This window comes from Castor canadensis, chromosome 2 (assembly GCF_047511655.1).
Source record: "Castor canadensis chromosome 2, mCasCan1.hap1v2, whole genome shotgun sequence".
Taxonomy (NCBI): Eukaryota; Metazoa; Chordata; class Mammalia; order Rodentia; family Castoridae; genus Castor; species Castor canadensis.
Genome location: NC_133387.1, coordinates 6585064 through 6607082, shown reverse-complemented (window position 1 = coordinate 6607082; position 22019 = coordinate 6585064). Strand labels below are relative to the sequence as shown.

Here is a 22019-nt window from a genome sequence, read left to right as displayed (position 1 = left end):
TCAGGGTGCAGGGCTCATAGTGCTCGCCATGGGGGATGGGATACTGACTCACTCATCTGCCCTTTAGGTTCCCAGAGCCAACAAGCCTGTGGAGACAGGGGCAGGGGACCTCCAAAGACAGCTCTCCAGGGGTGGAGATTTCATAGGGCGGTGAAGATCAGATGCAGAGAGATCAGGCAATGCTGTGTGACAGTGGCCCGAGGAGCTGGCAAGAGACTCCAGGGAAGATGGCTGTGTGGTGTTCCCAGTGAATAGACAGAATAGTTAGAAAGCCAACCACAAGGCAGAATAGCTAGGGGGTTCCAGGAAAATTCCACTGGGAAACAGACCCAATCACCACTTATCTTGCAAAATAGCTTTGCACACAAGGTTGCACAAAATGTTTCAAACTTCAGAGAAAAACATCCTGTTTTCTTGGAGACCTCCCTCTGACATGAGAAGAGGAAGGGATAAGGAGGAGGGAAGAAAAGTAGGACAGACCTCAGTGGGAACTGCTGGCGGCCCTTGGTGCAAATAAGGGGAGCATAGTTCTCCAATCTGTGCTTGCCATGTTGTCAATCAGCAGTGAGCATAGCACCCTTCACTACCTAATTAGCATGTAAGTTGAGCCACACCCAGAACTGGGTCAATGAAATCCCCCAGCCCCAGCTACTTCAGAGGCAATGCTCTCGGGACCACTTGCTTCCATAGAGAGCGTTCATTCTTTTGCTTAATAAACTCTCCTACTTTTGTGCTCACCCTTTTTTGTCCACGAAGTTATTCTTCAGCATCTCGAATGAAACCAGAATGCCAACCCTCTCTCTTCCTGAGACGCTGCAACACCTAAGCCTGCAAGGTTGAATGGAGGTCAAGGTCTTGCACAAATCTCCCATATCATCAAGAGCGGCAGTGCCAGGAGCTGCGACTCTAGCCTCGGCTGGGGCCAGTGAAGGTCTGGTCAAACCGTCAGAGACACCCGTTGGTGAGGTGCCTGGGGACTGTACAAGGAGCCACTCAACAATAAACAAGGAAGGGACTTGGAGCTACTCTCCAGCTGTCCCATTTCTGTGTCTTCATCCCCTCTGGCTTCTGTAATGAAATATCTTAAATAAAAATATGTGGCTTAAATAAAAATGTATTTTCTCACAGTTCTTCCTGAGGCCACTCTCCTTGACTTGCTGTCTTCCTCTGTGTCCTTATCTCCTCTTAATAAGAAAACCAGACATGTTGGACCCACACTGATGGCCACATTTTAACTTCATCAGTTCTGTAAACTGTCTCCACATATGGTCACATTCTGAACCACTGGCGATTAAGAACTCAACACATGGATTTTGAGGGTGGACACAATTCAACCCATAATACCCAGCACCTCTGAATCTGTCCCAGAAGTGGATAGGATTGTGCCATCCCTTGCCTCAAGGACTTCTGTATGTGTCAGGCCCTGAGCCCCTCACTCTCCTACCCCACTGCATGTATGGGTGCTGGGATTTTTGTAGGTGGCATCCTATTAATAGAACATCTATTATCTGTGACAACTGAGAGGCAGCCCTGCCCAACCTCAGCTATTATTTCTTTTTCTTTTCTTTTTTTAGACAGTTTCCTGAGGTCGGGCTGTAAGTGGACAAGTAACTCAGCCCCATCAAATGTGCCCATGAATATTGAGATGGGAAAGTCCTATACTTTGCATTCTCGGGCTATTTATGTGCCAGCAGCCGACTCAGGGCCCCTCCCAAAGTGTCTTCTTCCTTTTACTGTTCCCAGTCTTCCTAATTATTCACCAAACATAAGCACACCATCCTGCCTCATGTATCACTCATTTAGCAATCAAATAATATTCTTTCTGTGGTGTAGGGTGTATGCTTCCCCTCCTGGTCATATTGTATTTTCTTTGGTGTCAAACCACGTCAAAAGTCTGTGTGCATTGTACACCGTGCATATAGTAGGACAGAGTCAGGAACAGTGAAGATCACCTGTTAGCCTGACACAGTTTCTGGGGCACTGTTAGAAGCCCCCAAACACTGGGTCAAAGACAAAGACCCACTTATTACAGCAAAGTCAGGAGTCACAGTAGCAGAATTTTTGCATTGGTTCCACAAGTCTGATTCCCACAGCAAAGAGAAAAGGCATTGCAGGTGACCCCCCTGCATATGTGGTGGGTTGGGGTCCAGGAGAGGGCTCTGAATATAAGCCTGATTCTTTTATGAGGCAGTAAGTTTGCTTGTTCTTTGCTCCAGGAGCGATGAGAATAAAAATCTGATTCTGTTTCTCTTCTGTTTAAACCATTCAGAACTCAACACCGGCACTAGGTCAAAACCTGAATCCCTCCGTGAGACATCTAAGGCCTCCACACCCACTCCTGGCCTCTTCTCTGCTATTCCTACTTGGCTTCACTGCTCTGTCTCAGTCACCACAACACAATCAGTTACCATGGCTTAGTAACATCAGAAACCCACCATCAGAGTTCTCAGCACCCCTCTGATACGCAATGCCCTCTCACTTACTACTCATCCAAAGCTGGATCCTCTTAGGAGAGATTCTGAAAGATTCCACACCTCACAATCACCATGGCAAACTGTCCCTTCCCTCCACTGGGATCTCCTATCAGAGGATCAGGAGCTTTTCTTATAGAAAATCTGACAGTGAATATTTGAGGCTTTGGGCCATTCAGTCTCTGATACTACTGTTCAGCTCTACCCTCATGGCACAAAATAGCCAGAGACGAGAGAGTATGGTTATGTCTCAATAAAACTTTATTTACAATCATTGGTGTCTTACTGAATTTGCCCTTCAGGCTGTAATTAGTTGACACCCATTCAATACCCCTAATATACTTCTGTCTATAGGCTTCTTTACACATCTCTATCTGAGGAATGGGCTGCTCAGGGTCCCTGAGGAGACAAGACTGTGCTCCCCACAGGCCTCCACTCTCATGCTCATATCAGGAGCCACATCTCCTCTCCCTCATTTCAGCATATGAGCACCAACTTAGAAGAACTGCTCTTCCTGTGTGGGGCTGCTAAGAAAGAAGACCTGCCTCGTAGAGACTCCTAAAGCCATAATCTGCTTTCTGCCCTTCAGAAATGATTACATCTTCTAGTTTTATTCGTGTACATGTCAAGAAAGTAAAAAACATCAAACACAAATGATTGTATCATTTTCAATGAAAGAGAAGAATAGTAGGTGTAGTGTGTGTGTGTGTGTGTGTGTGTGTTGAGAGGGAGCAGGAGAGAGATAGTAACACTACTGTAAAAGGTAAAAGACAAGGAGATGGAGGGAAGAAGAGAGGGAGGAGATAGTTCTATACAGTCTACAGGTCAACGTTGTAGGTGCTTTCACCTACAACTTTCACATTACGTTGAATGGAAGAAAATTATAAAGAGGAGATTTGGCTCTGGGGAATTGGAGCAGAACATAATTAAACGTAGTCTCGCTCAGGACCGGGTTTCCAGGTGCTACATCAGCTCTTGTCTATCTCCACACACACCAACTCAAGAAAAGGCCTTTCCCAACACATGATGGTATCAACAAACAGGAAGACAGAAACTCTCTGCAAAATTATTTTTCCTGGTTCTGTTTAATCAGCATTGTGAAAAATGAAACGATATCTGCTCAAGGAACCGAGGAGAGTTGCGGGATGGTTGTTGGGGATGGTGGGGAGAGAGGAAAGGAGAAGGGACTGGGCAGTGATCACAGCAAAGGCAAGCGTAAGGTGTGGGGCTAGAGAAGCCCTGGGGATAGTCTGTGTCCTTCCCACAGGCCCTGGGCTGCTCTGTTCAGGGACATATGGAAGCCCATGCAGGGTCTTTGGCTGCTCACAGGATGATGACCTTTGGGGTCTTTTCCTCAGAGGTAGAGGGAGGCACTGAATTATTCCCTAGAAGTGTCTTCTCCAACTCTTCCTCAACCTGAAAAAAAAAAGTGGGGGGGAATCAGTGGGTGAGAGTAAAAGAATGAGGACAGAATTAGCTTCATAGAACTTGAAACAAGAAGAAAGGAAGGAAAAGAAGAGGTGACAGGATCCAGCAGGGATCCATCAAAAAAGACAAAGGAAGGGGAGTTAGACAAGGGCCCAGGACAAAGTGGAGGACAGAGCAAGACATTGGTGAAGGAAGGTGTATAGAGACCCGGGAGGCAGATATCAGCCTCGACAAGTAATGGGATCAGGTTCCCCAGACAGCCATGGGAAGAGCACGTGTCTGAGTGAGGCTGGGCCTGACCTCAAGTGAGGAGATCATGGTCTCCATGCCTTACCCTGCTTCCACACTTTCACTGCCCAGGCCTCACTATGCAGCAGTGTCTCCCTAACTACTCACCAGGGTTGGCAACCTCTGGACACACATATTTCGAAGACTCAGTCCCAGGGAGGCCAAATACAAAATGACTTTCAAGATGCAGACAACTGTGAGCAGGGCACAGAGCTCCCTGAATAGGATCTAGAGATGAAAAAAGATACAGTTAAGAATCAGTTCTCTCTGATTTCCCTCATTCTTGCCATCTTATCAACCACCCACACACTGGACACTATCCTACAAGGTACTTCCCATGGAGGCAGCCCAGGGGTAGCCACCACTTCCATCCCATTTGTCTAACCAAAGTGGGACCCTGCCACTCCCTATCAAGAAGTGGAGACTATTTCTCCACCCCCTAGAATCTGAAAGGCCCTATGACTGCTTTGGCCAATAAAATACAGTGTAGGTGACATCATGCCAGTGACAGAGGCAGAGGCAATCCTGGTGACTTCCATTTCTGCCTCTTAAAATGCTCACAGTGCTTTCCACTGGGACCTAGGTGTTATGCTAAGAAAAGCCCAGGCCACGTGGGGAAGCCACTATAGGCTATCTAGCTGTCAGCCCTGCTGAGCTCCCACTCAAGAGCTGACATTAGCCACCAGCAGCACAGACACCCAGCCCCAATCAGCCCGCAGTGACTACCCCCAGCTGACACTTGACTACAGGTGCATGGGGAAAACCAAGTAAAAGCTGCCTGTCTAACCCTGTCAGCCCACGGAATTGTGAGGATAACAGTAAGTTGAGGTTTTAAGCCACTTTGTTTTGGGAATGGTTTTTTATGCAGCAATAGCTAGCCAGAACACCTACACACCAAAAAAGACAGATGGATGCCCCACAATCTCTCTGTTCCCCATCCCCTTTGATTCAGAGAATCTTGATGTATGGAGGTCTAAAAGATATTTTCATCTTAAGTTAAAACTTCCTAAACCAAAGACCTAGGGTAAGGTCCAAGTGTAAAGAGCCTCCATCCCTGTCCTCTAGGGCCCCATTTTGCTGGGAGCGAGGGGTGGCTATGATGGGTCCCAGGAAGCCTGCACTCTTGGTTCTCACCATCAGCATTTCCATGCGGGATCTGCACTCTTTCTCCATCCAGTCTGAGCTATCACTGTCTCCCCACCTCCTTCTGTAGACAGGGGTTGTGATGACAGGGTGAGGAATAGCACACAAGGAACTGATCCCTGTGACATCAGTTTGCCAGATTAAGCTCCTCACACCCAGGACAGCAGCAGCCACAGCTGTCGCAATGCCAGCCAGGGTAAGAAGACATGATACAAGGCCCTAGAAGAGAGAGATTCAAGATGTAAATTCTATCCATCAGGCTGCAGAGCCAGGGGGCCCAGCTTCCAACCCATCCCTTCTTCCCCAGCTGCTGTTGAAGGAAACCACCCCCAAGCCTCCGCGAAAGACCTCAGGATATTGGGAACCAAAGGATTTCCCAAAGACAGAAAATTGAACAGAAAAACTAGACACAGAAGGAGGTAGATGGACAAATCTGGGGCTAGAGGATCACCAAAACTCACTAAAAGTTTGCCCCGGTGCTTCTCATTGACAATGGCCCCAGCACCTGCTGCAATCGCCTAGAAAGAGAGGACACCAGAAAACGGTTTCCAGTTGACTCTCCTGGATTGATCTCCTATCACCCTCCCTCCAACAGTTCTCAGAACAGCCTAATGGAAGCAGGACTTGAAAGACACGAAAACAGTCCAACATCTGGGCGGGACTCCAGTTACCCAATGCCCCTGCCTTCCCAATCTTGCCTTAAAGAGAAAAGCAGATGTCAGATTTTACCCACCTCTTAGAGGCAGCTGCATCATAGCAAAGGGGTACTTCTGGGTTTGGGGTCATTTGCCCAAATCTCCCACCTGCAGCCAAAGGAGATTTCTCCTTGCCCATCACCATTTGCCTTCTCCTGATTCCCAGCCTGCCCCTTACTTACCACAGACCCCGCCCAGAAGGCACAGCCAGAGGCACGCAGCTCCGTCCAAGGCCCAAAGTAAAGACACACTGCAAGAGTGCTGCTCACAAGCCCCAGCAATACCTGGGTCACCTGCAAGACAGGGTGAAAAGTGAGACCCATTCCCACTTCTCCTCTTTTCCTCTTCCCCTTTTCCTCTGTCTTGGCCTCTCTGATTCTGAAAGGTCCTTCGAGCCACACTGGTCTGACTCTCCATCTCCATTGCGTGTTTGTCCTTCATTACTTTTTCCTCATGCAATACTTTCTAATGATCTCAACTGGGATTCTCACTCTCAGATCAAATCCTGCAATCCTGCACCTAACCTCTGCTTCTGGCACCAACCTTTTTTTTTTTTTTTTTTTTTAGATCTAAGCACATAATTTTGAGGGCTCTGTGGTAGATTCAAATATGTATCATGGAGACCCCTTCCAGAAAGGGGTATGGTTGCAGAAAGCTTACTGTTGTCAAATCCTTCAGGCTCCTCTAATCTTTAAGCCAAGGGCATGCTCTTTGCGGGTATCCTTCAGCCAGTGGTTAAGCCAGACGACAGTTCAAGAGCTCTTGCCCTCCAATGTGGAACTCTTGTGACAGTCCTTGATAGGGAGCTCCCCAGCAGAGACCTAGTCTGGCTGCATTAGAACTTGGTGGGCCCCTGGCCGGCCTGTCCCCTTTCTTTTCATCTCATATGTGTTACCCCCTCAATAACCTGTACACCTAACTCCAGGTCAGTATCTGCTTCCTGGAAAACTCAACTGTGACAGTGTTCTGGGTATTATCACCGACATATCCTGGCAGTATCCCCAGTTCATCACAGCTAATTTCTACCATCCCCATGCCCCGGGGGCTGCCTCTCCCATCTGCCAGGGATCCCATCTCCCACTCCAAACCTCTGCACATTTCTGGACTCATCTCTTTCTTACCATCCACCACCAGGTCACACACACACACACACACATACCATCCACAAAAGATTTGGAGCCTTTTTCCCACTGCATTTCCCACATCACTTCTGCTATGATGGCCTCTTACCTACACACCTACAGGCTCTGAGGCAGCCTAGAGCCCAGGTTCCCAGCCAGAATCCACACCCAGCCTTCCCACTGCTGAGGCTGATTCAGCACAGATGGCCACCTTGTCATTCAAGGGTCTCTGCAAATTGACCTGCAACCAGCCATGAGTTCCCTTCCCTTCACTCTACCATCAGAACTGACCTGTTTTCTGGGTTCTTTGCCTTTGTTTCTGTCATTTCCTGAACCTAGAATTCCTTTTCTTTCACCTCCTACTGCTGTCCATCTAAAACCACTCTTCTCTATTCAAGGTCCAGCTGAGATGCCAACTCCTGCCCCCCAAGGATGTTGGGTATGAGTCTCCATTCTCACGGAACCTGGTCTACTTTCAATGCTAGTCATCTGTGTAGTGCCCTTTCTGATGGGTGTGAGCACTTTTAGATGATGGCCACCCAGTTCTCTCTGGAATTTTCCCTGATGGCCTAGCATGCCGCCTTGAACCTTGACTCCTCAGTCCCTGTGGGTTCAAAAAAACAATCAAATTATCAGCCTATAAAGATACTTCTACATGTGCCCCACTTTTAGCTGGCACAGCCCCCTCTGCACCAAAAATAGGCTGATCAGCCCTTTCCATCCAGGTCTCTATGGAGGAACTTCCAAAACCTTTTCCAATACAATGGGATATAAATGATGAGTTCTCATGCCCCTCAGAAGGGACAGGAGAGGACGTCCCATGACAACAGAGACTCAACCTTTTTGCATCCTCTTGAAAGCGGAGTTCCCATCCTCCATGCCACCTCATTAACCCACTGCAGAGTCCCCTCTTACCCCGAGAGCCAGCTGTTCATGGCATATCCTGGTCTTGGAAGATCCAGTGTTCCGAGGGCGAGAGAGAAACTGCTTCAGGGAGCTCCCAGCTTTCAGCAGGTGTGCCAAAACAGATTCCTGGTGGATGTGAACGTTGATGTGGGTGGGTTGGGAGAGTGTACAGGCCACATCGACTCCATTCACAGTCACCATGTTTTGGGTCATTCTGCCTGGTGTGGAGAAGATGGCAGAAGTGAATGAAGTCTGGGAACTAGGTAAGGTAAGAAGGAGAACACACATGGTGAGAGGTGAGAAAACAGTCTCCTTGCCAAGGTCCAAAGGTCTTTCCGGTTCAGACATCAATGTCACAAATCTCAATCACTTCTAGAGACTTTCGCCACATGTGGTTTTGGACACCTCCTCAAAATAATCTAATACAGTGTTAGGGTTTGAATATGTAATGTCCCCCAGACTCATGTGTCAAAGGTTTGGTCCTCAGATTGTGATGCTATGTGGAGAGGGGGAGGTGGAAACTTAGAAGGGAGGGCCTAGTTGGAGGAAGTAGATGACTGAAGAGCACCTTGTCACTGGTCCCTTTCTCTCTCTCTCTCTCTCTCTCTCTCTCTCTCTCTCTCTCTCTCTCATCTTCCTGGCCCCCATGAAAGGAGCAGCTTCTACATAGTCCCTCTGCTATGATGTTCTGCCTTCCTCAAGTCCAAAGCAATGGATCCAACCAAACAATTTGGGACCGAAACCATAATGACCCAAAATGAATCTTTCCACCTTTAGGTTGTTTTTCTTGGGAATTTGGTCACAGCTACAAAACACCAACACAGTTTGTCTACGATTTAGGTGGGACAAAAAAAGGAATCTGAATTATTCTAGTGAATTAATGTACATGCTTTTATTACATAGAGTATATACACATGTGTTTATATATTTATACTTAATACTTTCACTAGTTAAAAAGTTCAAAAGACATGAAAGGGTATTACCTCTAAAACCCTCTCTCTTATCTTTTTCTCCCAGTCACCCACATGGAAACTAATACCAGTTTCTTACCATCCTTTACTGACATCTTTTATGCATAAAAGTATGTAAGAAGTCAGGGATGGTGGCATATACCTTTTATCCCAGCTACTTGGGAGACAGAGCAGGAATATCTTGAATTCAAGACCAGCCTGGGTAAAGTTAGCCAGAACTTATCTTAAAAACAAAAGGGCTGGAAGCTTGACTCAAGTGGCACAGCTCTTGCCCCGCAAGCATATTCCGTGTGGAATCCCTAGTACTTCAAAGTAAGGAAGTTTTTAGAATCATCCTACATCAGTCCATAAAGTCTCTTACTTGTGTGTCTAACCGCATAGTATTCCCTTGTGTGAATCCATCACAATTTAATTAAGCAATCCCTTGGTGACAGGTTTCCAGTCATTTTCTATGTCAGCCAATGCAGAAACATGCATGCTTAGTAGATATTTCCAGCTGCCCTTCATGGACGTGGTAGCAATTCACATGCAGGTGCACCGCCCAGGAATGGAGCTGTCCTACCCAATCCAAGAGTCTGCAGCAGCAAACTTCTCCCTTTTTGACTTTATGGGTGGGGAGGAGGAAATTATATTCCATTGCAGATTTCAATCCATTTAATGCAAGAAATTGTTCCATTTTCGATGCTCAGCTCAATGATTTGTGACAAATTCGTACTTGTATATAACCACAGCTACACTACAAGAAATTCCCTGATGCCTTTACATAGGACAACTCTCCCTCTCCCACAGACAGCTAGGGATCTGCTTTCTGGAACCACTTCAGTATCATTTTAATCCATGGTTCTCTTACTCCGAATGAGCTTGGTTAGTTTTTCATGTTCATGTGTTAGGAGCCATTTTCATTTGTCCTCTGGTAAACTCTACCTTCATATCCCATGTCCTTCTTGTTTGGTTTGGTTTGTTCTTCATAGAGGTTTTTGTATATTTGAAAAATTGCCAACTGTGATATTAATTCCAAAGGTTTCTTTATAATTTGAGATTTATGTTTTGACTTTGCTGGTATTTTTAAAGTTTTTAATCTTTAAAAGTGCAGTTTTACGTGTAAAAGTTTTCACTCTTCTTATGCTTTCTAGGTTACATAACATGCTATAAAAGGACTTCCCCATTTTGAAATTATAAAATATCCTCCTGTGTTTTCTTCTAAGTGGTTTTGTGCTTTCAATTTTCTTTTCCATTTGGCACTGGGGACTGAGCCCAAGGTCTCACACTTGTCCTCTACCACTTGAGCAATGCCCCACTTCTTTTGTTTTTATGTTGTTTTTGAGATGGGGTCTCAACAACCCTGCCACACTGGCCTTGAACTCAAGATCCTCCTGCCTCTCCCTCCTAAGTAGCTAAGATTACAGCGATGTACCACCACCACCCTGGCTCAGGGTGCACTTTGAAATGTTGATCCTTCTGGAATTAGTGTCATAACTTGGAAGATATGGATCCAAATTGTCATCGTGATTATTCAGATGGTTAATTTCTGAAGGATAGCCTCCATCTGAGGAATATATCATCCTTCTCTCATGATTGAAATGCTGCCCTGAGCAAAAACAAAGTTCCCCTAGGAGTTAGGTCTGCTCTAGCCCTCAGATTCTGCCCATTGCAGGTCTAAGGATTTGTGCAGCGTTACTGTAACTTTAATTAGTATAGAGATTAATATCTAATTGGGCTGTGGGTGCCCAACAACCAATGACTGGATCAAGAAAATGTGGTACAGATATACAATGGCGTATTATTTGGCCATAAAGAATGAAATTATGTCATTTGCAGGAAAATGGGTGCAACTGGAGATCATCATGTTAATTGAGATAAGTCAAGTCCCGAAAAACAAATATCGCATGTTTTGGCTCATATGTGAAATCTAGACCTAAAAATAATAATAGTGACATGATTATAAAAGGGAGACTGTTGGGGGGGAGGAAGAAGGAGAGGATAACTGGGAAGTTAATATTATAGAAGTACATATGTGCATCTCACAATGAAATTCAGGGTGGTTAAGAAAGAGTAACATAAACTGGGTGCAGGTGGCTCGCGCCTGTAATCCTAGCTACTCAGGAGGCAGAGATCAGGAGGATTGTGGTTCAAAGCCAGGCTAAGCAAATAGTTCTCGAGGCCTATGAACCTCAATGAAAAACCCATCACAAAAAAGGGCTGGTGGAGTGGTTCAAGGTGTAGGCCCTGAGTTCAAGCCCCAGTACCACCAAAATAAAAGAGTAACATAGATGGGGTGAATTTAATCAAAGTACATTAAATGCAAGTTGTAAATGTCACAATAAAATCCCTTTGTACAATTAATTTACGCTAATATTTTCAATATCTAATTGGGCTATTTCAGAACTCCCTCGCATTATCTTTTCCTCACAAGTTTCATGGCTGTCTTTTCTAGATTACTCTTTCATGCATACTTTAGAATCAACTCGCTTGGCTCCATAGGCAATCCTAGTGGGCATCCTAGTTAAACAGTTTAAATCAAATAGTACTAAGCATTCTCACAGTCTTTAAAATTTGTACTCTACATACTCTTCAGAGCATCTTCCTCTTTCACCCACCTGGGATCCTTTGAGTTAAAAAGAACAGGCAATTGACAATTCTGCAGAAACAAGAAGGAGATTCAGGCCACCCTGGATTCTGGACCTTCCTTGGGAGCCGGGAGTCAGCAAAGAGTGGCATTCCAGACCATGAATTGGGCTCCAGCCCCCTCCAGACCCCTGGGTCCCACCAATTCCCCTACCCTGTTCCAAACCCCTGCACTTCCTCTGAAGAGCAGGATCTGAACCCTCAGGCAACAGAAATACTGCAGCCCACCACCAGCAGCACTCCAGGCATGGGCTCTGCCCTGGACACAATCCCCTATCCCTCCTCCCTGTACCTCAGAGCTGGGAGGAGCACCGCTGCTGTGCCCTGTCCCCTACCACAGCCATCCACCTCAGGGCTCAGTCTCTAAGAAGCCCCATTCAGCCTCACTCAGAATGCAGGTGGGGGCACTGATGAAAGTGGAGGATAGAGCCAGGCCCAGGCCTCCCCAGCCCAGCACTATTTTCAGGGTCACATCCTCTGACTACCATGTCTGCCCCTCCCTAAACAGTCCTCAGAAAAGCAGGAATAGAGGCCAAATAGTCTCCTGGACTTGGAGGTGTCTCAGAAAAGAAGGATCCTATGCCAAGAGAGACTCCTGGGAAGGGGCCCCCTGGGCAGTGGAGGGCCCTGCCTTACCTGTTGTCCTCCAGAGCAATGGAGCTGGGGCACAGAAGGCCCAGGAGGACTTGGGAGGAGCTGACTTGGAACTGAGAACCCCACGGGGTGGAAGGAAAGCAGGAGGGGGGGCCAGACAGGCTTATAATTTCCCAGCCAGTATCTGGCAAAGTGGGGCCCCACTAGGGGGGGTTCCCTCTGGAGTAGATGATCAGGCCTGCTAGACAAAGCACACAAGTGTGCGTGCACACACACACACTCACTCAGACCACACACACCACGGCACACACATCCTTGGCACAGGCCCATGGGTGTTCAAAAAGCCCTGACCCAGCTGAGGCTGGAGCAGTGGACACTTTCCCAGTTCCCCAGGGTTTCTCAGTGGTCAAAATTGTGCCCCCTCCCCTCCTGTCTCCATGTCTGCTCTTATCTTCTCTCTTGCTGGCTCACCAGTGCCCAGTGACTCACCTCCTCTGGAAAACCCCAGAGCATCCCTTCAGCCCCAGCTGTCCAAGCCTCCCTCCCTTTCCTGCTCTAGACCAACTTCCTTCTCTTTCAGTGGCCAGCTCCTCCAAGCCTCCTGCGCACTCTCTGCTCACCTGGGCCCCAGAGGAGAGCAGGTGAGGCAGGGCCCCCAGCCCAGGGGGCCCCCAGCCCAGGAGCCTCTGGCACAACCCTTCCCACAACCCCTAACCCTGCCCCTCACAACCTCACTCCCTCAGAGCTTGCTGGGGTGATGGGGGCTGCTACACTGGGCTGGGCCTCCAGGAGCATGGGAGAGGAAGAGGCCAGGTCGCCCCTGGCCTTTGGCCTCTGTCTCTACCACTAGTCCTTCATGGGGCAGTGGGCAGTCAGTGCTGGTGGCCATCCAAGGAGAAGGAGGTCTTCAGAGCTGCCAGTCCCCAGGGTCTGGGGTGGAGGGTGCAACTCTGGGGCTTGGGTTCTGACTTGGGGTCAGAAGGCTCAGAGGAGAAGAGGCCCAGAGAAGAGGCCAAGTCAGTGTAGGGAGTGCGTGAGCAGATATTAGGCCATGGGAGGATGCTGGGGGTACAAAGTAGATGTGGGGTGTAGGGGAAGCCCCAGCAGGGCCTGGCTGTCCTGGCAGAGGGACCACTCAGTGTACCTGGGTCCCACTGACCCCTAAACTTCCCAGATCCAATGAATCTGTGAACACTTCTGCCAGCCTTTCCTCCCTGGTGTTCTTGTCCTCCCTCACAGACAGGCATCCACGGACATGGAGACTGCAGATGGCAGTGAGGCGGCACCTGAGGCCCCGCAGCCCACCTACATCAGCATCCACATCCACCAGGAGTCCGGTCTGGCCAAACTCCTGCTGGCCGGATGCTCCCTACTACGGCTCCCAGCCTCTGCCTCAGGCACCAACACCCTGAGCAATAGCCGGCTGCTGGTGGCTTCCTGGGTGAGGGTAGCTGCCTGCCTCGTGGCCACAGAAGGCACACTCCAGGCCTAATCAGGCCAAGGGAAGGCTTCAATTCTTGCTGGTCACACTCTCTCCTCTAGCCTCAGTAGGACACTAAGCTGTTTTTCTCTTTTTATTAGAAATCAGGCTTTCTCTGATTTCTGTGGGTAAAGCAAACTGTAGACTAAAGGGGTGACAGAGCCCCTGTCCCTCTCAGGGTTTTGATCATTGGTACCTAGAGTGACAGGTCCACAGACTGACCGCTCTAAGATTTGGAGGTAGAGGGATGCCTCTGGGCCCAGGCATCTGGGAACCAGGTTTTAGATCCTTCATCTTTCAGGTGGTGCAGATTGCGCTGGGGATCCTGAGCTGTGTCCTGGGAGGATTCTTCGGTATCTTTTGGAGCTCTGCACCCTGGCGAACGGGAGCTCCCTTCTGGACGGGGGCTGTGGTGAGTGGGGCAGCATCTACCTCCTTTCAGAGGGACAGAGACATTGCTCTCATTACTGCCTTTGCAGCCCCACCATCAATGTGCTGTCACAGAATGTTAGCAGTCAAAAAGACCCTAATGATTTATGCAGATGAGAAAGGAACCAAAGCAGTAGCAGAGTCAGCTCCCTGGGTCCCCTGTTTAGGACTTCTCCCACCAAGCTGGCTCCCACTCCCCATGGTCAACAGCAGTTAACAATTAAAGGATCTAAGGACCCACTCACCTCCAGACACCTGCTCTGAAATAGGGGAGGGAGAACATGCCAGAGAGAACTTGCTGCCTGAAGGAAGTGTGGGCTTGGCCTCCTAGTTCTCCCATTGACCTCTGCTCATCCCATGGGAATCCAGAGATAAAGGTCAACAGAGGAGGGCATGCAAGTCTGCAGAAGGAGCTCAGTGGGCTGATGGGAGTGGGGGACCCTCTGGCAGACCCACACTCTCAAGATAGAAACACACACACATTTATTGGAGGGGGAGTGGCTCAAGCAGTAGAGCACCTGCCTAACAAGCACAGGGTGCTGAGTTCAAATCCCAGTACTGCTGGGAAAACTGAAAAAAAGAGTTTGAAAAAATTTTTAAAAAGCAGGCACTGTGCTAAGGGCTGGATGAAAAAAAAGAAGGATGTGAAGAAGGGAAAGAGGGCTCATACCTGGCTTTATCATGAGCACTTGTTTATGTCACTACAGCAAAGTGTCCTGTGGCCTCAGGAGTTTGCTCTGAACACAGCACCCTCCACAGTTATCTTACCAAAGACAACAAAGCTGAGCACAAAACCTGGGGTGCAGATGGAGTGTACAGAGGACTCAGTTGGAGGGGACCCATATTTCCTGAGCTAACCTGGTCCTTACTCAATCTCTCCCCAGGCTTTGCTGGCTGGAGTCACTGCCTTTTTTTCTGAGAAGCACGGTGGAATCTGGTGGGTGAGTTCAGGGCAGGGTAGGGAAGGGCAGGGAACCAGACTCAGGTAGAGACCACTCCAAGGCTCCTGTTCTACCATATGTGACCTCCATGCTGCCTGCTTTTCCCCACTTTGGGCTCTGGGAGAGACGGAACCCCTGAGTTTCCCTCTGCCTCCTCCCCTCCCAGGCCCTGCTGCGGATCCTTCTCGGGCTGGCAACTTTGTGCTCGGCCATTGCCGCCATTGTAGTTACGGCTCATAATTTCTGTGATTACTACAACTTTAGAAGTGACTTTTGTGATGACTACACCTCAATGGGCTGGCTCACCAAGGCCCCAAGCACCCCAGATCCCAAAGAAGATGAGAGACTACACCTATGCATTTCCCACCTAAACATGCTGAAGGTAGGAGACCAAGGGGAAGGAGCAGCTGCAGGAAGCAGAAGGGAGGACCAGGACTGGCAAGGGTAAAACTCTCCATCAGAAATCCTCAGCCCTAATCTTCACCCAGCCTGATGGCTGTCACTAAAGAACAGCACTGAGCAAAGCAGAAGCAGCTCCCACAGTTGTGAGTGTTACCGACCCATGGGAACGAAACTCTAAATACTAACCATGAATGAACCAAGATGGCAAATGTGTGGAGGGTGAGAAGGTGGTAAATGCATGCCCTTCCTTGAGTCTCTCAAGTCCTGGAGGCTGTCAGGGTGCCAAACTACAAGCTAGGCTGCAGGACACAGAGGATCAGTAGGCCAAGTTTCAGGTTGCATTCTGCACACGGGATGCACTGATGACCCCAGAAGACACAGACTTGGGGGTGAGGGGTGGAGAGTGACCTGTGTTAGTGAAGGCCAGGGAAGGGCAGGAAGGTGACCATTTCTCTGGTGCCCATGACCCTCTGTTCCCAGGCCCTATTTATAAGTCTCCAGGCCATGGTCATAGGTGTCTGGGTCCTGCTGCTTCTGGCATCTCTGGTCCCTCTTGGTCTCTACTGCTGGAGAAGGTGTTTTGCTAAAGAGGTAAGTCCCTAAATGAGTCTGTGTGTTGGGGCATTGGGACTGTTCAGAGGAGACAGGAATGGACAGAGTAACATTGCACGAGTTTCGGGTAGCACCATGTGTGCCTTTCTGCACCAGCTCAGAAAGCCCCTGTTCCTAACCAACGAGGCCTTGGCCAAAGACCCCAGGAAGCCAGGAAGTCCATCTCTATGCGGGGCCTGTAGGGGTATCTACAGTACCCCCCAGGCAGCTACTTTTGGATCTGCCTAGCTCCAGAGCTAAGCTGTCCTGGAGGAGGAATTTGCCCTCTCCTGTCAAAGTTGTCTTGCGTCTGCCACTCCCTTAGGAAAAGGACCAGAAGACGCTGCTGGAAGTGACTGGGATGTCGCCCTACCTCTCCTGAACACTCATGCTGGTCCCCTTCTGCTCGGGGTGTCCCTGCATCTGACGCCTGGGAGAAAAGGGACTCCAATATCTCTTCATCCTTCCCCACGTGTTCCACCCAACCATTTCAGCAGCTCTTGCTCATTCTTTACCATCCTGATCCCTTCCTGTGCCTCTGTGCAGGGATTTGATAATAAATGCTCACATTATTGCCTCCAGAGTCATGCCTGTTATTCCAGGGAGTGACCTTTGCGGGCAGGCGTGGAACATAACAAGAGGAAACCTAAAACACTCCTCCAATGGCTCCAACCTCTGAGTCTAGAACTCCTGGCCCAGAAAGCAAACAGCTGGGTGTGGAGGCTGAAGGGGCCCAGGACTGCTCTGTGAATTCAGATTTAAGGAGGTGAATGTGTGACAATTTGATGGTTTTTGTTTTTATTTTGATTGTCACTATTAAGAAATAGATAATATAACACGAAGATACAATCATTTTAGAAATCATTTTTTTTACATAGGTTATCCAACACATACTGAAATAAAACCCCAGAATAATTGTCCCCTGGGAAGAAAAAGTGCCTAAACTTCAGGATTAAAGTCCTGATAATACTATCAAGAAAATGACGGAAAGTCTTAAGGACTGTAATGGAAATTGGGGTACAAATTCAGAGAGCTGAGTCTCTGAGGGTTATCTGCCAGTGTCAGGGTCCGAGGCCCAGCTGCACACTTGGTCCTCCACTTGAAAGACCACAGGGTCTCCATGGCTAAGCTGTAGCAGCAAAAAGGATATGCAGTATCAACCGGGCAGAGACACTGTAGGTAGACAATGGGAGAAACCCGTCCAGGCCTCCTACGTTCCCCCACCACTGAGAGCTGCACAGAAACATGTCAGGGTTTCTGCCCAGAGAAGCCCATGTAAGATTCAGAGACTTCTCAGGGTTTTTCCTAGAGCTGGTGGCAGAGGCACCCCTATTGCCTCCACAGATACTGTGGTAGCCATTCAAGACTCCCCAGGGAGTTCAGAAATCCCATCGTTTCTACAGTCTACGATACAGTGGAATTTGGTGCCCAGCTACACAAGCTCACCCTTATCAGCAATGGTACATTCCAAAAGTCAAGATCTCAGAAGACAGCCAAGGGCCAGCCCTTCAAACAAGACCTTGTACAAGCAGCCCGCGGTGAAGACTGGATGAAGAAGAGCTTGAGGGGGCTACAACAAAGGGGCAGCTGGAGATGACGAAGATGACGATGCTTGTACCAAGAAGTAGAAGACCATGAGGTTGACTAGACAGCAAAAAAAAAAAAGGAAAAAAGGAACCATTAGACAAACAAAAACAAAAAATAAAAATTAAGACAAGGTGTGATGGTGTATGCCTGTAATCCCAGATACTCAGGAGGCTGAGGCAGGAGGATCACAAGAGTCGGAGGCCAGCCTGGGCAAACTCAGGGAGCCACTAGCTAAGAAACAAAATACAAACAAAAGGATGCTGGCGGTGCACCTCAAGCGTCAGAGCACTTGCCTAGCATAAGGCACTGTGACCTACTCATCCTCTTCTTCCCTTATAAACTCAGTCACCTTTGTAACCACCCGCAAAGGACCCACACTCTCCACCACCATTCCCCACAATGTGAATTTGAAGCAGACTAAAGTAGGGAAATTTAGAGACTCATAGAAAAATACTCCATTTTAGATCCACCGTGCTCTGGCTCAGGAACCGCCCTCACCTGGCTGGGAAGCGCCCATCCCCTCCCCACTCATTGATTATTGGATGGGAATCACCCGGTTCTTCCCTGCCCACAGGTTATCGGAGGTTTTAAAAGCACCTGAGGAGCAGAAACGCTCTTTCAGTTTCTGGCTTCCACCTGGGCATCACTGTGCTCCATTTTGTATTTTCCTTCCCTAACTTTTAATAAACTCTCTTTATACCCATGTGTCCTGCCATGGGTTCTTCCCCATGGGATACAAAGAATTCGAAGTCTTCTGATCACAGACTGCACCAGTGCCATTAACATTTTGTGGCAAAGCCAGCCAGGAGACATGGTGAGCCCCCAGTCCCCGTGCCTTAGAGGGTCGCTACTCTTTTTTCTTTTCTTTCTTCTGGACAGCCAAGGGAATGGGCTGAGCTCTGCCCTCGTGGAATGCAGCTGGGAAACGCAGGGTCCCCAGGACCGTTGGTCCGCTCAACGTGAGGACCTCTCTGTGGGTCACACTGGGGGCGAGCAGCCTGCAGAACCCTGCGGCATCTGTCCACCCAAAGCATGCTCCCCCCATGGCTTGGAGTTCTCAGGACACTCTTGCGGAGATTCCTGCACCCCGTGGTTTCCCTTCAGGTCAAGCCACCTTAAAACTGTGGCCTCCCCTTCACCCTTCTCTCTCCTCCCTTTCTGCCCACCAGCCCAGGCAGAGGAGGCGTGCTAGCCACGGCAGCCGTCTCCCCAGTCACTAAGTCTGGTTCCTCTTGGCCATCCCCCACCATAACCTGTCCAGTGAGATGGCTACTTCACTGGCAAGTGAGGGGCACACCCCACCTGGCCAGCCTCAGGCCTTGTCTCTAACAGAACAATGGGGTCAGATTTTAAGGTTAAAATATTTACTAAGAAACTCTTAAGCTTTGGACCCTTTTTCCCCTGGGATGACTTTCTGAGTTTGGGTCATTGTTAAGAGAGACATTGAGTGATCTGTTGGTTCCTGCTCGAATTGATAGAGAATTTCTGTTGAGATGCCTAGCCTTTGTTCTGTCTAGCTCCTCAGTTTGGGTCTTTGTTGGGAGTACTTGCGAAAAATCTCCCTGCTCCAGGCACAGTTGATGCTTAGGGTGTGAATTGCTGTTGGGTAGAGATTGGATTAGGCGTTAAGGTAGTGGCTAACTTTAGAGCTTCCTGTGATGGCCTCTGGGCCCTGGCTATCTGACCTTAAAGAGATTAGTGAAGTTAAAAAGTTAAATTACTTTTATAAAAGGGGAAAACCTCAATGTTCAAAAGGTAACAAAATATATGATGTAAATTAATATGGCTATAATTTAAAAGGTTATCTGAATCATTTCCTAAAATCAAAATGTAGTAAATTAACTTAAATCTAGCATCTAATTCTATCTTAAAGATATTCTGCTCTTAGTAATATTTGTTAAAAACTAGCTTATAGGAGAGAGTTTATGTTTTATTGGGATAATTGTGAAATTTTGTAGGCTTTTGATTCTGTAGGAAACTGAGTCCTAACAAAATCTGTTTATGTACTTTTCTGTCTTTTCAGTGATTTTAAAACATCTTAACTCCCCAAAAAATGTGTGGGCTACATACATGTCTAAACTTTAATTTAAACATTTAATTTAAATGCTATCCAAAAGGCTTACAGGGTTAAAGTTGTATAAAAGTTTATTTTTTTCCTGAGGGAAAACCTTGTTCTCTTTATCTCAGTGTAGTATGTCAGATTCTAAACTTGTTAAAGGTCCTTTCCAAACCATGGATCTGTAAATGGCTGGGTTCTATAGGATTTAGATTCCTGGCTTTCTAGGTATAGCAAAGCCTCTAATGAGGCAACCCAGGATCTGATTGTAAATACCTGGAGTAAACTGGACAACAACAAAAAAAGCCCTCAAAGCTTAAAAGGTTTACTGACATTTGCCCTAGCCCTAGTAATCCTAAATTTAGATTAGCTTTTAAATCTAAAAGACAGGACATTATATTCAAAGAAGGAATAGTTCTGCAGCCTATGACTAATTCTCCAAAACTATCAAATGACAGTCACATCCAAGGAGACTAACAAAACATGTTAAATCCCAGCTTAGTTTGCTTCAATTTTTTGGTCTTTCCGTTAGCATGCCTAAGTCATGGACACAGTCTCCCAGGGGGAAGGACCTTTTAGGCCTATAACAGATTGCCATTTTGAGCCTGTATGTTGCATGTAACATGTCTTTGTGTTGCATTTGAGAGACCCTCTGGAGAGACCATGTGGTCACAGAAAATGCTGCCACCGTGTGTTCAGCGCTGTCTTGCCACTCCCTAGGGATGGGATGTCATCTTGCCATCCTCTAGGAAAATTGAACTAACTTGTTACTAAAATTCTCTGAATTATCATAGTTTTTATACATGTTTTTGATATATTAATGTTAAGGACTGGACAAAGAATAGAGTATTTGTGTTAGAGATAAAACTACTTATGAATCTCGAGGACTAATCTACTAAAGATAACGACAAAGAAATGGTGTAAGAATCCACTCTGAATTAATGTGATTATTTTCTGTGTCACTGTGTGTGTTTTCTTTGTATGTCTTTGTCTCCTACTGTTGGAATTAAAGACCTTCTGGTGCTGAAAACAGACACACACGAGACAGAAATTCTTGACAAGGCAATTTCTCTTGATCAAGAGGGTGCAAGCACGCAGGCACAAATGGCTGACAGTGGCTCCTCCTTGTATCCTGAAGCAGTTGTACCTGCCCTTCACCTGGGATTTGCCAAGGTCAAAGGTTCACAGTCTTTCCTGATTGGCAAAAAGGCTTAGGGGATGAGTTAGGGCGTGAAGGTTGGTGGGCAATGGAGTTATATGGGAATCCTGAAGAAGCAAGGACCCTTTAAACATGCAAGTCACCTAAGATGGCAACCTGAGGAATTTTTAAGTAATCTAAGAGGGTAACGAATACTTTGATAGAAAAGATCATTTTTCTTACACTACCAATTGTGACCACTTAACTTTTACTTTTTTGAGCTCATATATGTGCATTTTGATATTCTTTGGCATGCCTAGGTCAAAACATCTGTGTGTGTGTACATGTCTTTAGATTGGTTCTTAAGCTACATTTATAAATTAATGTACACAACTGTCTCAAGTTATCCGGAAGTTCTAATCCCATCCAGTCCTAACCATTCTCTGCCTTAGGAATAAAAGGAAATTTATAGACAATCTCAATTTGTTTCATTCTATTGTGAGTGTAATTTACATTTAACTCTTTTATAATTAGGTTTATTAACCTATCTGTTCTTGTAGGTTGCTATTATAGAAAATCTAACTTAATTTTCTTCATAAGACTTTTAAGGTACAAGGTTGCTAAAAGTTTTATTAAAAAGTGTTATCTAAATTCAGTTTTTTACAAAGGTTGTTTCAAGATACAAATTAATATCTTAAAGTGTATAAGTTTATATATGTGTGATTGGGTTGACTGTAGTTTAAAGATTGCCTAGAGAGTTTTCTGAGGTCAAAATTTAAGATACTAATGTGTGTTTTTAAATGGGTTTCTGTTTTATCAAAATAACTGCTGGGGATTTTTGGTGCTATAGCTGGTACAAAATTTTACCAAAACTGAAGGAATGGAGGATGGACTGCGGGAGGTCCCAAAAGGCGATAAGTGGTCAAGGAGACACTTCTCCTTCCTAGGAAATGCCTGTTTGCATCTGAAAGGCATCTCCACCCTCAGGCAATGCAAACTAGGCTATAAAACCCACTCCCCACCTTGACCCATGGGATCACCGGTTTCCGGGTGCCCCTGCATTCTCCAATATGCAGTCTTTCTCTTCTCCTTTCTCCAACTAAATTCTCTATAAATAAAATCTTTCCAACCTCTGCTGTTAGAGTCTGTCTGT

At 47.1% G+C, this 22019-nt stretch overlaps 2 protein-coding genes across 3 annotated transcripts; one reads left to right on the top strand and one right to left on the bottom strand.

Moving 5' to 3' along the window:
* Positions 1–3537: 3537 nt before the first annotated feature.
* Positions 3538–12415, bottom strand: Tmem176b (transmembrane protein 176B). Of its 2 annotated transcripts, XM_074060823.1 has the most exons (8): positions 12285–12368; positions 11621–11661; positions 8062–8270; positions 6208–6318; positions 5792–5848; positions 5322–5549; positions 4296–4415; positions 3538–3887 (listed from the first exon to the last, which is right to left on the bottom strand). In XM_074060823.1, exons 3-8 carry the CDS (start codon positions 8263–8265, stop codon positions 3795–3797), a joined length of 813 nt encoding a protein of 270 aa, XP_073916924.1. In that variant the 5' UTR covers positions 8266–8270; positions 11621–11661; positions 12285–12368; the 3' UTR covers positions 3538–3794. The 2 variants fall into 2 exon arrangements, with proteins under 2 accessions (XP_073916924.1, XP_073916918.1); XM_074060817.1 differs by lacking the exon at positions 11621–11661 and having other exon boundaries at positions 12285–12415.
* Positions 12416–12661: 246 nt separating this feature from the next.
* On the top strand, positions 12662–16668 carry Tmem176a (transmembrane protein 176A). The gene is made up of 7 exons (XM_020176382.2): positions 12662–12883; positions 13482–13683; positions 14024–14134; positions 15036–15092; positions 15259–15474; positions 15975–16085; positions 16411–16668. The coding sequence occupies exons 2-7, from the start codon at positions 13498–13500 to the stop codon at positions 16465–16467; spliced, it is 738 nt and encodes a 245-aa protein (XP_020031971.2). The 5' UTR covers positions 12662–12883; positions 13482–13497; the 3' UTR covers positions 16468–16668.
* The last annotated feature ends 5351 nt before the right edge of the window (positions 16669–22019 follow it).

What these genes read in the sequence shown, in the direction of transcription:
- Tmem176b (XM_074060817.1), bottom strand. Translation starts at nt 8,265, where the DNA reads ATGACCCAAAACATGGTGACTGTGAATGGAGTCGATGTGGCCTGTACA. An exon ending in ATGAACAGCTGGCTCTCGGG is followed by an intron (nt 6,319 to 8,061) that starts GTAAGAGGGGAC and finishes CCTGTCTTGCAG; the next exon opens with GTGACCCAGGTATTGCTGGG. An exon ending in CCTTCTGGGCGGGGTCTGTG is followed by an intron (nt 5,849 to 6,207) that starts GTAAGTAAGGGG and finishes CTCTCTTTCTAG; the next exon opens with GCGATTGCAGCAGGTGCTGG.
- Tmem176a (XM_020176382.2), top strand. Translation starts at nt 13,498, where the DNA reads ATGGAGACTGCAGATGGCAGTGAGGCGGCACCTGAGGCCCCGCAGCCC. An exon ending in GGCTGCTGGTGGCTTCCTGG is followed by an intron (nt 13,684 to 14,023) that starts GTGAGGGTAGCT and finishes TTCATCTTTCAG; the next exon opens with GTGGTGCAGATTGCGCTGGG. An exon ending in CCCACCTAAACATGCTGAAG is followed by an intron (nt 15,475 to 15,974) that starts GTAGGAGACCAA and finishes CTCTGTTCCCAG; the next exon opens with GCCCTATTTATAAGTCTCCA.